The sequence below is a fragment of the Schistocerca piceifrons genome, chromosome X (genome assembly GCF_021461385.2).
Source record: "Schistocerca piceifrons isolate TAMUIC-IGC-003096 chromosome X, iqSchPice1.1, whole genome shotgun sequence".
In the NCBI taxonomy this organism is placed as follows: domain Eukaryota; kingdom Metazoa; phylum Arthropoda; class Insecta; order Orthoptera; family Acrididae; genus Schistocerca; species Schistocerca piceifrons.
The window spans coordinates 272,927,904-272,943,173 of record NC_060149.1 but is presented as its reverse complement, the minus strand read 5'-3'; the positions used below and the strand labels follow the sequence as shown (position 1 = coordinate 272,943,173).

Genomic DNA, 15,270 nt, shown 5'->3' with positions numbered 1-15,270 from the left:
TTTGGAGCGTAGTCGAAAGAGTTACCAAGAAAACGAGGCACCCTAATGTCGCGTCTCCACACAACGCTATCGAAGCAGCATTCGCGAATATGGACAGCGCTGTTTTAAAGAGTGCGTGCGATCGCTTCAGGACAGGATTGGAAGCTGTCATTGCGGCTGAAGGATGTTATATCCGGTAATTTTACTCTTGAACGATACCACTACTTATATGTACAAGGATTTTCATTATCATTTATATTTTGTTTTAATAAAATTGCTTTTAGAAAAGCTTCATTTGTCCAGATTTAAGAACCGCACCCTGTACAGTTCTATTGGTTTTTTTTTAAAAAAAAGAGGAATGGTATGACCCACGTGATCCTCGCCCTACTAGATCCACTCCCGACTCATTGTGATTTACATTGGCTATGATTTCCCTCAATCACCTCAGGCAAGTGCCAGGATGGTTCCATTCAAACAAGGGCAGCCTATTTTGCACCCAACCTTGCGCTACCACCAAGCTTGCGCTTCGTCTCTAATGACCTAGACAACAGCGGGAATGAGAATCTAAGCTTCATTCCGCTAACACTAACTTCTGTGGAGAGAGAGGAGGCGGGAGGGGGGGATCAATGGATATCCCTCTTTGTGAAGCTCAGGTACTTCACTAATTCAGAATTTAACCTGTTTCAAGATACCTCGATGAGCCTGTTTGAAACAGTTTCCCTAAGAAAACAGTGAAACGTAATGGTAAGAAACTATCTAAAACGCTATGGCTTACTAAAGGGATGAAAATATATTGTAAACAGATATGAAACTTCCTGGCAGATTAAAACTGTGTGCCCGCTGTGAGTACCGGCCGTGAGTCGTGCTTGGGTAGCTCAGTTGGTAGAGCACTTGCCCGCGAAAGGCAAAGGTCCCGAGTTCGAGTCTCGGTCGGGCACACAGTTTTAATCTGCCAGGAAGTTCCATATCAGCGCACACTCCGCTGCAGAGTGAAAATCTCATTCTGGAAACATCCCCCAGGCTGTGGCTAAGCCATGTCTCCGCAATATCCTTTCTTTCGGGAGTGCTAGTTCTGCAAGGATCGCAGGAGAGCTTCTGTAAAGTTTGGAAGGTAGGAGACGAGGTACTGGCAGAAGTTAAGCTGTGAGTACCGGGCGTGAGTCGTGCTTCGATAGCTCATTTGGTAGAGCACTTGCCCGCGAAAGGCAAAGGTCCCGAGTTCGAGTCTCGGACGAGCACACAGTTTTAATCTGCCAGGAAGTTTCAGGTTCCAGCTGTCCATTAGGAAATGCAATACCCATGCAATTTGATAGAACTGGATTTCAACCGACCTCTCCTACTGAAATTACGAAAATAATAAATTCACTCGAAAGTAAAAGCTCACCTGGAATTAATGGCTTTTCCAGCAGAGTACTAAAGACTTTTTTCCAACAGATAACTAGGATTCTCAGGCACATATGTAGCAGCGCACTGAAAGAAGGCATTTTTGTGACGGACTGGCATATGTTATTGTTAAACCATTGCATTAAAAGTGGAATAGGTTTGATACTAACAACTACAGCCCAGTCTCGCTTCTGACAGCTTTATATAAAATTCTTGATAAAGTAATACATTCGAGAGTAGCTTTACATATTTGTAAAAATGAAGTACTAACAAAATGTCGGTTTGATTTTCAGAATGGCTTTTCAACAGAAAATGCTGTTATTCATGCTTTCACTGACCAAATATTAAATGCTCTGAATAACTTAACATCACCCATTGGGATTTTTTTGTGATATCTCAAACGTATTTGACTGCATGAATCATGAAATTCTTTTACACTACTGGCCATTAAAATTGCTACACCACGAAGATGACATGCTAGAGACGCGAAATTTCACCGACAGGAAGAAGATGCTGTGATATACATTTGATTAGCTTTACATATTTGTCCAATGACTACCCGTTTATCATCTGCATTTCTTTTGGTGTAGCAATTTTAATGGCCGGTAGTATATATATATATTATATATTCGTGTAGTACGTAAAGAAATATGAATGTTTTAGTTGGACCACTTTTTTTGCTTTGTGATAGATGGCGCTGTAATAGTCACAAACGTATAAGTACGTGGTACCGCGTAACATTCCGCCAGTGCGGACGATATTTGCTTTGTGATACATTACACGTGTTAAAATGGACCGTTTACCAATTGCGGAAAAGGTCGATATCATGTTGATGTATGGCTATTGTGATCAAAATGCCCAACGGCTGTCTGCTATGTATGCTGCTCGGTATCCTGGACGACATCACCCAAGTGTCCGGACCGTTCGCCAGATAGTTACGTTATTTAAGGAAACAGGAAGTGTTCAGCCACATGTGAAACGTCAACCACGACCTGAAACAAATGATGGTGCCCAAGTAGGTGTTTTAGCTGCTGTCCTTGCTAATCCGTACATCAGTAGCACACAAATTGCGCGAGAATCGGGAATCTCAAAAACGTCGGTGTTGAGAATGCTACATCAACGTCGATTGCACCCGTACCATATTTCTATGCACCAGGAATTGCATGGCGACGTCGTATACAGTTCTGCCACTGGGCACAAGAGAAATTACGGGACGATGACAGATTTTTTGCACGCGTTCTATTTAGCGACGAAGCGTCATTCACCAACAGCGGTAACGTAAACCGGCATAATATGCACTATTGGGCAACGGAAAATCCACGATGGCTGCGACAAGTGGAACATCAGCGACCTTGGCAGGTTAATGTATGGTGCGGCATTATGGGAGGAAGGATAATTGGCCCCCATTTTATCGATGGCAATCTAAATGGTGCAATGTATGCTGATTTCCTACGTAATGTTCTACCGATGTTACTACAAGATATTTCACTGCATGACAGAATGGCGATGTACTTCCAACATGGTGGATGTCCGGCACATAGCTCGCGTGCGGTTGAAGCGTTACTGAATAACATATTTCATGACAGGAGGATTGGTCGTCAAAGCACCATACCATGGCATGCACGTTCACCGGGTCTGACGTCCCCAGATTTCTTTCTGTGGGGACAGGCGAAGGATATTTGCTATCGTGATCCACCGACAACGCCTGACAACATGCGTCAGCGCATTGTCAATGCATATGCGAACATTACGGAAGGTGAACTACTTACCGTTGAGAGGAATGTCGTTACAAGTATTGTGAAATGCATTGAAGTTGACCGACATCATTTTGAGCATTTATTGCATTAATGTGGTATTTACAGGTAATCACGCTGTAACAGCATGCGTTCTCAGAAATGATAAGATCACAGAGTTACATGTATCACGTTGGAACAACCGAAATAAAATGTTCAAACGTACCTACGTTCTATTATTTAATTTAAAAAACCTACCTGTTCCCAACTGTTCGTCTAAAATTGTGAGCCATATGTTTGTGGCTATTACAGCGCCATCTATCACAAAGGAAAAAAAGTGGTCCAACTAAAACATTCATATTTCTTTACGTACTACACGAATATATAATAAAAAATGGGGGTTCCGATTTAAAGAAACGCAGTTGATATCCGTTTGACCTATGGCAGCGCCATCTAGCAGACCAACCACAGCGCCATCTGGTTTCCCCCTTCAAGCTAGTCAAGTTTCATTCTTTGTATTTTTTTAGTTTAACACTTATTTCGTGAGATATGTGGCACAGTCACGGTCAATGGACCACCCTGTATAGATATACAAAGAAGTTTACAATTAATCTAAAAGAGATACGTTTACACTATTCCTTTGTATCACATCACTGGTCACTGCCCACATTACGCACAAAATCTCTCTCTCTCTCTCTCTCTCTCTCTGTCTCACACACACACACACACACACACACACACACACACACACACACACATTTTTGGCTGGCATCAGGACCTTGACAATATTTCCGCCACTCTATCCAGTTCTTCGTATTGTTCCCTTAGACCACATAAAAAAGCTTAGTCAGCACCTCACAACAGTGAATGAGATACTGAACTCAAGGAAATCGAAAAAGGTTTGCAAATATTTTAATTTTTTCTGTGAGCGCAACTAGAATATTGAGTACTGAGGAGCCAATGAAACAGGCATAGCATGTACTTGTTTGTGTAATTTATCTGGCTGCAACAGTCCTAACTTGGTGTATGAAGTACTGGTACTGTAATTGTTAAATATATGGATGTTGCAGATGTAAGGCATACAAAAAAAACTGATTGGAGACTTCACTACTTGCATTCCATAACCTATTAGATCATTCATTTATTAACAGTCTTGTACAATCACAGTTGTTTTCTGGCTTACGCATGATCTATATTTCAGTTTCATAAAACATTATATACAATGAGATATCTCTGAAAATAAGTCTTTTATTATACAAATAATTTAAAACTCGCCGTATGCAGACAGTAAAAAGTGTGTACAAGTTTAGTGTAGCATTTCACGCAGTGGGGCTACTGGTGAAATTCGCACATTCAGTTACATTTATATGTGAGTCAGTCACAGAAATAGTTAAAATTACAATAACTGACATGCAACAATCGCATTAAAAGAGTAGATGTATACAGTTGTCACAGTTTGGTTATTAAAAATACGCATTCTTTAGAAATCTTTTAGTAGTTCCTCCTCAGGTATTAAGTAGCATTTAAACTATGGATTAGTATATTGCAACAAGCAGCTTAACAGTAAACATTAAAAAAGCCGTTTTTTAAAGTAGCTGCTTTTCCATGACTTACGTGAGATATTCATTTGTATCAAGTCTAATATAAAAATGCCAGATTAAGTGATTGCAGTTGATGTGCATGGGCCAATACTTAATAACAATAGTTCAAGTAACTAAGGACTGTTTGTTTTTGCTAATGAATTTCCTGACTTTTGTACACCCATGAAGATCTCTGTTATAGGCAAAAATTGTAATATGTACTGTGCAAAAGACTAAATAAGCTCATTTCATTGGAACTTCATGCAACTAAATATGAGTGAAGTACCTTAAAAATGCACAATTGTTTTACCTAATATATTTCTTTTCAGGTCTCAAATTTGTCCGAAGTCCAGACATCTATAAAAGAAGTGACATCAGCCATTGTCCACTATGTTTCTGGAGTCAAGGATGGCCAAAATGAAAACATGCCAAGCAGCAACAGGCACAGCCCACGAGGCAGTGGACGACTCTGCTGGTTAGAGAGCTCATTTGTGGGGAGCAGACCATTAGATTCACCGGAAACTCCGCTCCTGCTTACAAGCACAAAAACATTTGGCAGTGACAGTGATCCTACTGCTACCAATATTGGCATGGTACCCATGGACAAGAGTGGCACTGCAGCAAATGAACTGTATCTGGAGCTTAGTAATACAGCCACTGAAACCTTCAACACACGTCAGTTGAATGGTGAGTATCTTCTGACATAAAACACTGGTCTGCCGTGATTTGCCAGTGGTATTAGTAACACAGCAGGCCTTTTCACTTCATTACGCTATGCACTGCATAAATATTGCAAGCTTCCAGAAAAAAATTGTTTAGTTGCTTTACCCAAGGCCAAATTCAGAATTATCTGGCATCAGGGACTTGACACTTACAAAGTTGAGTATGTTGATGTAGAAATTTTTTCTATTGAAACTCTCAATCTTTTTGCTTATTTACTCTTGTAAAAGTCTTCTGAGAATTTTAATTACTTCCTTTCTGTTCCTGGAATATCATAGTAAGGCTTGTTTACAGATTTGAGCTGATCCTATTTTTTACTGCAAATCTCAGAGAGAAAATTTGTGCTATTAAATATTTAGACAATGTATTCAGATGTGTATAATTATAAAAGAGCATGGAACTCACATAATAAACAGACATTAAAGTAACACAGATTCTCAACTGTCATGCAGTTGATTATATCAGTGTCAGAAAATGAGATTGCATATGTCCAACATTTTACTTCAGATTATGTAGAGCTATTGTGAACATGAGAAATATCGATTCTTCTGAAAGCTTGAGCTATTGTGAACGTGAGAAATGTCGATTCTTCTGAAAATTAAATCCTGAAGTAGTTCTTTGTTTGGTGTCTTGGCTATAACTGATATAACTGCATGATTATTGTTATTACTTGATTTGCACTAGATATTGCTGAAGCTTGTTATAAATCAGTGCCAATTCACATAAATGTATCACTGCATGATTTTCTCCTCTAGAAGCTTAGAACTCTTTTCTTTTTTTTTTTTTTTTTTTTTTTTAGTGCTCAGTACCATAACCAGCATAACTGACAAAGTTCCACTACTGACATTTCTGTTATTTCTTTATGTAAACCTGCTCAAAATGGCCCTGATGCTCATAGTTAAATAATTACAGTAGGTTTTTGAGAGACAATATAAAACACACTTATGGTAATAAATTTCTGTGAGCTTCAATTATGTGCTGTAATGAAAGAGCAAAAGAGTCTGAAAATCATATAATTCAAGCTGCTGACATTACCTAATGGCAAAACTCAGATAAAAGTTAGTTATGTGAGAACTACAGTAAGAGACCAGTTCTGTATACTGAGTTTTTAAAAACAAACATTTCTTCTCAAATCTGAAAACAGAAAAGTGAGAAAATAAAGATACTGTATGTGGCAAAAGCTGCAGTAATATTATAATTTGTGGGAATCTTCTTTGAAAATATGAAGGACATACCTGAAGAAAGTGAAACTTGAAGTCAAGTGGGATATTCTGCTGTTGAAAATTGCCACTCTCGTCTATTTTGGGTCTCTGGTGACTGAATATTTGTTGCAGCTTTTCTTTCCCATTACAGTCCACAATTTCTTTCTACACATATCCTTTTTTGTACTTCCTCTCTAGCTTTTAATGAAGTAATTTTTGTTCATAAAAGCTCATGTTTCCTCACTATGTTTTTCACATCAACATGGAGTAAATAATCTGCATCTACATAAGTACTCTGCGAGCCACCTTATGATGTGTGGTGAAGTCATGTATATTTGCATAAGAGTTGTTTGTTTTTTTCTGTAACAGATAAAAAGATTATTTCTCTATATGTTTCTCAAAAGATTACTCTTATACCTATCAAACAAAGCATTATCCGAACAGAACACCTACAATGAATGATAAATTACATTGATTCTGAGTCATATTATATTTACATAATTTTTAATTTTTTAACATCTGTGTTAAATAATAATTCCTTATCTTTAATATAAGCTAGAGGAGTAATCTGTAAATCTTACTAATTACACAGATTTATGTACTAAAATATATTTAACAACATTATTGTCAGAAAAAATATATAAGAGAATGGTAACATTTAGTTCAGTTCATGTAACCATTAAGACATTGTATTAGAAGTATTCTTACAATCACTAATATATACTTTGACATACAAAACCAAATCAAACTAAATTTGTCATTAAGTAGTATATTTCGTTCACATGCCATATGATTCCAGGTGATTTTTCATAACTAGTAGCCAATATCAATAAATTTTGTGGTACATGGTACAGAGTTGTTAAACTGTCATGGAACCTGTGTAGTAGGATTTTGGGGGACTGTATTTCGATTATATATATTTTTTCTCGAAAATGTCCCAGCTCATGAAATTGCACATTCCTACAGGTGAAAGCATTTGTTTATAGATGCAGTAGCATGTCAGTTCAAACAGAAAATCTCTCTTGGTTGAAGTAACTGTAATATTTCAGAAATTTTTGGTCTCCATGTACATCCAAATAACAAATTGCAAATGTACTGTGATCTTCAATGTTTTTCAACCATCAGCTAACACTCCAGCTTGGGTTGTTTAAACGATTTATGAATTCCAGCAGCAGTAATTTTTGCTGCAATAGTTTCATGTATTCTCTATGCACTACAAAATATTGTGAAAATCAATGTATAAAAGATAACAGAAATTAACTAAAAACACCTTTTACATGCCCAGAGGATATAAATTCAAATTTATTTTTTGTGAGATGTACTTATAAGGAGATTGTTTTATGTTCTTACATCAAAATTCATAAAGATAAAATCATGTGCAAATGTCATACACATGCAGCCAAGATATAAAAAAATAACAATTTAAAAATTCCATAAACAGGACTTCTACATATTTAGTGCGTAATGAAATTGTGTGCATGTATATAAATCATTTTAGCGAAAAACATTGTCCAACAATGAAAATCGTTTTACTTATGGGCTAGATGTTGTGGAATTCTTCACATTTTTCACTAAACAGTTATTAACTGTTGACAATAATTACTGAAGAACCTTTAGACTCTCAATACAGGTAACTGTTCATGAAGGAGAATCATCATTGTCTGACTACCAGTATGTCACTCCAGATTTCTTTCAAAGTTGTGTTAATGAAGTAACAAGACAACACTAAGTTCCTGTACTATAAATTAGGTACAGTAAAACATAACACGTAAGATTGTGCTTTGTTGCATGATTTCAAAAGTTGTGGTTGAGTATTCAGACTGAAGCAACCTGAAATCATAATATGTAGTAGGTGTGTAGCATTCAAATCATTTTGATGTGCTGCTATCCCTATGAAAGAGTAAAATGTGTTCTGCTATTCTCATTTAGTGTGGAATTGAAATCTAAAATGTAATATTATGTATATATATATATATATATATATATATATATATATATATATATATATATATATATTAGTAGACATAAAGAGAGAGAGAAAGTTTGCATGCTGTGTTTCAGTATGAGGCAAAAAAGTAACAAAATATGTTTTCAGATTAACCTCTTCTAAATAACAGGTTATTGTAGATTTGGTATGATACGTTTTTGATAAAGAGCATCTTTTAAATTTTCAATAACTAGTAACTTTGAAACTGCCTTGGGAGATGGTGGCTAACAAATGTATCTACCTTCATTTATTTTATTAAAGTCTTTTTTGTATATGAATTGATTCCTCCTCATATCACAGTTTCTACCTTTACTCACTGTTTTTCTGTATGCAAATGATATCTGTATTGTCTTCCACTAAAATCAAGGGAGACCTTCCTAGTGATCAGAGCTTTATAGATACTTATTTATGGTAACTGCAGTCTTTAGCAAGTAAATAATGTGGTTTGAATAATGCTCATTATTATTTGTTATGAAACACTACTTGATTAAACAGACATTCATCTGAGAAAATGAAACTAATTCTGTGAAGGGAAGAGATAAGGGAATCATAAAATGATAATCATTTCAGATTAGATTTAGAACGAAAGTGTTATCATTAGAGCATATGGATTTATTATATTATTTTGAATGGATATGTGTTACATTTGTTTCTCAACTTTCAAAGAAAATTTGCATAGCACAATAATGCCTCAGTCTATATTTCTACATAGATAATGTATTTGCAATTTTCTTTCATTTATTTTCAACCATAAAACCACCAAGAATTTTCCTATTGTTTTCATTTCATGGTCAGATATACCTATTTGACATTTTTAATTATTGTATATAAATTACTATAATGGTATTTTTGTCAGTAAGTGATCACTGTAATGACGAAAAATCATAAATTTAGATTCATCTAAATAAGAATGTTCTTTTCATTTTTTAGTACTGCAAGTTAAATTGACTGATAAGTTAACATTGAATGCATTTCAAAATAATTTAAAACTAAGCAGTCATAGTTCAAAACTGTCTCTGCTATATCACTAACACAATCAAAACTACTGAAATAATGATTATCAATTTTTTTTCTATGAGCACTAGTTGATAAGTTTGTTGCATTAATTAGAAGTTTGTATAGGCATATGTTGTCATTGAAACAGTAAGATATCTAGTCTCAGAATTTATTTTCTGTTATTTCTGAAACTTTATGAAAATATTTCAAGGGTCAAATTTACATTTATATAAAGCTGTCTACCACGTACTTTAAGTACTGCAATTTCATTAATCTGCAGTATCTATATTGTTCCTTAAAAATGGTTCAAAAATTTTCTTATAGACAATTATGTTTAAATTTTCAGTAATGGGTGTTGTCTTCATTATTATTATTTTGTTTGCCTTTTTAAAACATACATATACCCATTATTAATTCTTAGTTATCTTTTTTTTATTTTCCCACAACTTGTACATCCTGTCACTGAGTCTCTCATCATTCTAGTGTCTGTCTTTTTTCAGTTTCAAATTTAATTCTTTTTGTTGTTTCAACGTGAACTTATGAGGACCCATCTTCTGTAATTATACCATCACATGTATTTAAAAAATACATGTTGAAAGCGACTGTTAAAGTTTTATATTACTTATTACAATATCAAAAACAAAATTAACCTACAAATATTATGCATTAAGTAACTACCAGAAATTCCCTCGGATAAACATTGGCATGTTACCTTGGTTGCATTAAGCTTCTTCACAAATAGCTAAAAACATGTGACGTAGTACTCCTTTACAATGCACTTTTCAGTCATTGTTACTTCTTGTACATTACAGCTGATGATTTCCTCTAGTTGACGAAAATTGTAACTCCAATCTACAGCATCTTTTTCTTTTTTGTCTGAATGACTCTTTCATCATCTATTATTGCATAACGTTGAACAGTTTAACTCAGTTTTCAGATAGGGTTCATCATCAGACATAAGTCAGTAGCTTGCCATGTTGGATACATTGGTTCTTGATTAATCACGGAAGGTAAACACCATCAGAGGCAGTTAGTATTTGAATGGATAACTATCTAGGTATACCAGATGCCATTGCTTCAGGGAAACTAGTCGATGAAGTGGCTCCCAGTTGAAAGACTTACACCAGATCATTGTGCCCTATGACAATAATAATAATAATAATAATAATAATAATAATAATAATCTTATTATTATCACATCATCATCATCATCATCATCATCATTGGATATAACACAGCCCTCTCCCAAAATGATTTTCAGAACTTACAAGACATAATGAGATCCATTATCCAACAGGGAATGTCTTATTCCACCCCTGCCAAACCTCTCACCCTCTACCCCACCCACTAGTTCAAAACTGTTTCCCCTAGACAATAAATTTATAACATACCTATTTAGTTTTTTAAAAATAGTTCAGTATATCTGATTAAAAAACAACTGCTTACATCGGGAACCCATAAATGAAAACTGATTCGCCCTCTGAGAGAGACAGTTTTAGTGAGAGAGAAATCAAATTTATGAACCTACTACCTATCATGGACTTAATGATTTCATGGATGGAAAACTATTATGGCTCAAGGAATGGAATAGACAGCGTATTTTTTACAAGGCAGATCACTCAGTTGACTCTGTATACTGAGTATAGCTAAAAAATATTGAAGTGTTCATTTAAAATAGCACTTCTTTACATTGTATTTAAGCGAAACTGTCAACTACTCTCTAAATTAAATGCTGTTTTCAGACTCAGAAACGAACAGTGCTATGAAGATGTATATACATTGAGTACACACTGCTTTGACCATCACACAACACCTACCAGTATGTGAGCCTCCATTATGCACAGAACCTCTCATGAAAATTTTCTAAGATAGCATGAAAAAAATTATTTTTTTGCAATTATACTGCTTCTGTGACTGTCAATATGTTTTTATTGTCAAAGTTCCCTCTGCAATTGCAAACTTCTAAATATGATGTAACCATTGCCACCATCAATCTTTATGTATACTTTCAAGATATTCAGTCTCTGTCAAATCGAATTTCGTAATACAACTGTTTTCAAGTCATTCCTGTAACAGAATTCCCTAGGCCATTGTCAGTGATTCTGGAAGGGAATGAAATTCTCCTTCCATCTGAGTTTGCCTTTCTGTCACACATTCTATTCAATGCATGTGTCATGCTGGTCAACATTATTGGTAGTGCAATATTTCACTTGAGTTTTTAAATTTATAGACGATGTATGAGGCCCCTAAAGAGAAAAAAAATCGTAAATGAGTTTTAGGACCCTCATTTACTATTCACAGAGCCAATATTTCCAGTTATTCTGCAGAAGTCTGAAGTTAATAAAAACTTCTACTGAACATTACAGCCATTATCTGAATTGTGATATTATCTCACTTATGCAACTATGTTATTTCTTTCAGGTCCTTTTTCATAATAAAGCTCATACAGAACACAAACTGAAGTGATAATTCTGCAAGCAGAGGAATTACTGATAGCTTTCTACTTTGGAACAACTAACTTTGATTAAACTAATAAAATTATTCCAGAAGTGTAATTTCTCGCATACAAGATGATGACAATTAAGAGGAAAACAAAAACCAAGACGAAAAAAGGTCTAATAACTTTTGCAAACGATGTGGAAAACAGGTTATTTGAATCTATAAGAATAAAGTAATCAAAAGAATGAAATTGAGTATTACTTAGATGTTTGCTGAAGAAGAAAACAGAAGGAGAGATGAAAAGTTAGAGTATGGTTGGCAGCAAAGATGGTTCTGAAAAAGAGGATAAATGTTCGAAAAGATATTACTGTCTTACATCTGCATACCAACAGCTGACTGGTAACACCTTGTTTGGAGGACGAGCCTGAATGTGTTTGGGAAAGGTTACAATCGATAAAATTAAATAAATGTATTCTAAGGAGCATAACATTCTACATGGGTATCAGGAAAGGTCACATGAAGCATTATTTATAGCAGGAATAGTTGTAAGGTTGAGTGACAAGACACTGCAATCAGAGTAAAGTAAACAATGATGAGCAAGTATTCTGTTTACGTAGCTACGGAAACTAGTATACTGTCATAAATGCTCCCAACCCAATACATATCTAACAGAAACTTGAACAGATGTTAATGATGCCTGAAACTCAGTATAAGGAAACAGTTAACTGTCACTATGTAACCACCTACGAATCATGCAGAAACAATTTTTCTTAATCAATACAGTTATACTGGAAGAAAAATTTAAACTTGATAGTAAAAATAACGTGTTCATTCCATTTTATGGGCTTCAATTCTTGATGCTCCTTCATTTCCTACATATCTGTTGTGGGAAAAAGTATTAAAAAGAGTGCCGGTACAAAGGAATTTGACAAGGCAAATTATCTTGTGTTAAAAAATTCTCTATAAAGAATGGATGGCTTTTTTGTATTCATTAAATTATTTGTATGCATCACAATCTTCAGTTAAACTGACATTATTTGACTTCAAGTGATTAGAACTGAATACTAAAATGTAGAAAATGATGGATTTTCTGCATCCTATTTGAACAGCAGATTCACAACCATTAGACTACCAATCTCTCATCATGCCTTGCAATCAAGAGAGGTTTAGTTACTTGTGGTATTGGAGAGACTGCAGTATTTTTTATTTTATGCACGGTGGTATCTGAATTTTTGGCTGAACAATGTACTTTTCCATCTTCTCACTTTAGTACAAATATCATTGAACTTTTTAAAAAAGTTATTGGTATCAATATGGAAAATTCTACATTTCATATTACCTGATTTTACACTTTGTTGACAAATAAATTCGTGTAGCATAACTAAAGGGTCCCTAACACTGATTTTTTATGTTTATATTGTTGTATTATTAATATGGACTCATAGATTTAGTTTCACACATCAGTATATAATAAAACATCTCATACAATAAAATCATTAACAAGCATTTCTGATAATTTTGTTGTATTCCATATCGCATATTACGTATGAAGAAGTAACACTTTCAGTAATAAATTTCACATTACTTTTCTGTTGTAATCAGTGCATATTCTGTTCAATCTAATATGATTTCACTTTTGTTTTACTACATTTGCTACACAATTAGCTCACCTTTTATTGAAATATGTGAATTTATAAAGACTGACAATTGTTCCATTGTCTTTGTCTTGAAATGATTGTCAATATTTGTAAATGATTAACTCTTTGTTACTTGAAATTGTTAAACTGTTGTTCTTAATATCACTATGACAATACCTGCAGATATCTATTTATAGAGTACCAAAATAGCATTTATGCCTGTTAGTTACACCTCATTTTACATATAAATTACTTTTTGTTATGAAAACAATTAATTTTTGTTACAAAGTAATTAATATTTCAATAACTGTGCATCAGTGTAGAATTCAGTTTCTGTTGCTTTGTGATTATTTGTTTTTCTGAAAATATTCTTTGTGCTTCTTAGACATGTACATGTACATTTAATTTTGCTTTATTATTATTATTATTATTACAATTCTTATTATTATAGGCTTTATTATATTATTATCATTATAATTTTGCATGAGTTTATTGATTGTAAACTGTCATTTTATATACCAAAGTCCTGTTTTGACACAGTTTATAGAAAAGTTATTGTCTGTAAATAAAGTTACTTACAGTTTTTTGCGCTTCACACTCCATTTTATTGACACACTTCCCAATCATGTTGCATCTGTTGCAGTTTTGCATTGCTTTTTTGTACACAATATTGTTCTACTTTATTTGGCATTATTGACTGGTGCAGAATATAACTGTAACATATTTTGAAGCACCTTGCACCTATAATGGTGTGGTTTAAGAGTGTCAACATCCACTTAAAGAAAATTTTGTTCAGAAATACATGTATCTGTAGTTTCTTTTTAATTTGAACCAAATAACCATATATCAATTAAAATTATCAAGATTCATTTCAGATACACATTTCCTACGTTCTCTTTCAGATACAATCGAGAATTAAGCATATGGTAACACTCAAACTAAATGCTACATTTAATTGCGCCACATTACAAATCTGAAGAAAAGCTCTACCTCCAAATTAGCACATAACAGCACATTCAAATCCAGAACTCATGCATTTTCCTTAACCACAAGATAATGATCAGTAGCATTCATACTTATAAAATTATAGCTGGTTTCATTGGTGAGATGGATCAACAAACACACATGGACGGCATGGACATTATGAGATTTATGGTAAATAAACATACTAAATCATTTTTCTATAATCAGAAAATTGTCATTTGTTTATCTGTTTATCTCTTCAGTTAATACCAGCTCTCCTTGCAATGTATAAGAAAATAACAAACACTGAAATAGGTTACAAAATGTTCACCATAAAACAAAACATTCTGATGTGTTCTCCGACTCCAAAATTCAGAAAATCAGTTAATGTAAAATTTCAATAGTTTACAATAATCATCAGTTTATCAAAATATTAATATCTGAAAACATCTCAAAATAAGGTATTTCAAGAGTTTGACAGAAACAAACACTTTAGCAAAAATTTATTATCAGTCATTCCTTATCAATGTTTTTTGCATATTTTTTATGATTTGAGATTTGTCATCTTTTCCTCTTGGAGTCTTGTTTTCTTCCTGTTCTGAATCTTTGTTGCAGCAGAGAAATAGTTCTATTAACCTTTGCCTGTTTCTG

General features: G+C 34.2%; 1 protein-coding gene across 1 annotated transcript in view; it reads left to right on the top strand.

The window, feature by feature from the left end:
• The window catches only part of LOC124722306, a 725,235-nt gene that overhangs the window by 604,040 nt on the left and 105,925 nt on the right, over positions 1-15,270 (top strand). Inside the window, exon 5 of the mRNA XM_047247488.1 lies at positions 5,005-5,362. Coding sequence (XP_047103444.1) covers positions 5,005-5,362 — 358 coding nt within the window. The remainder of the gene's footprint in view (positions 1-5,004; positions 5,363-15,270) is intronic.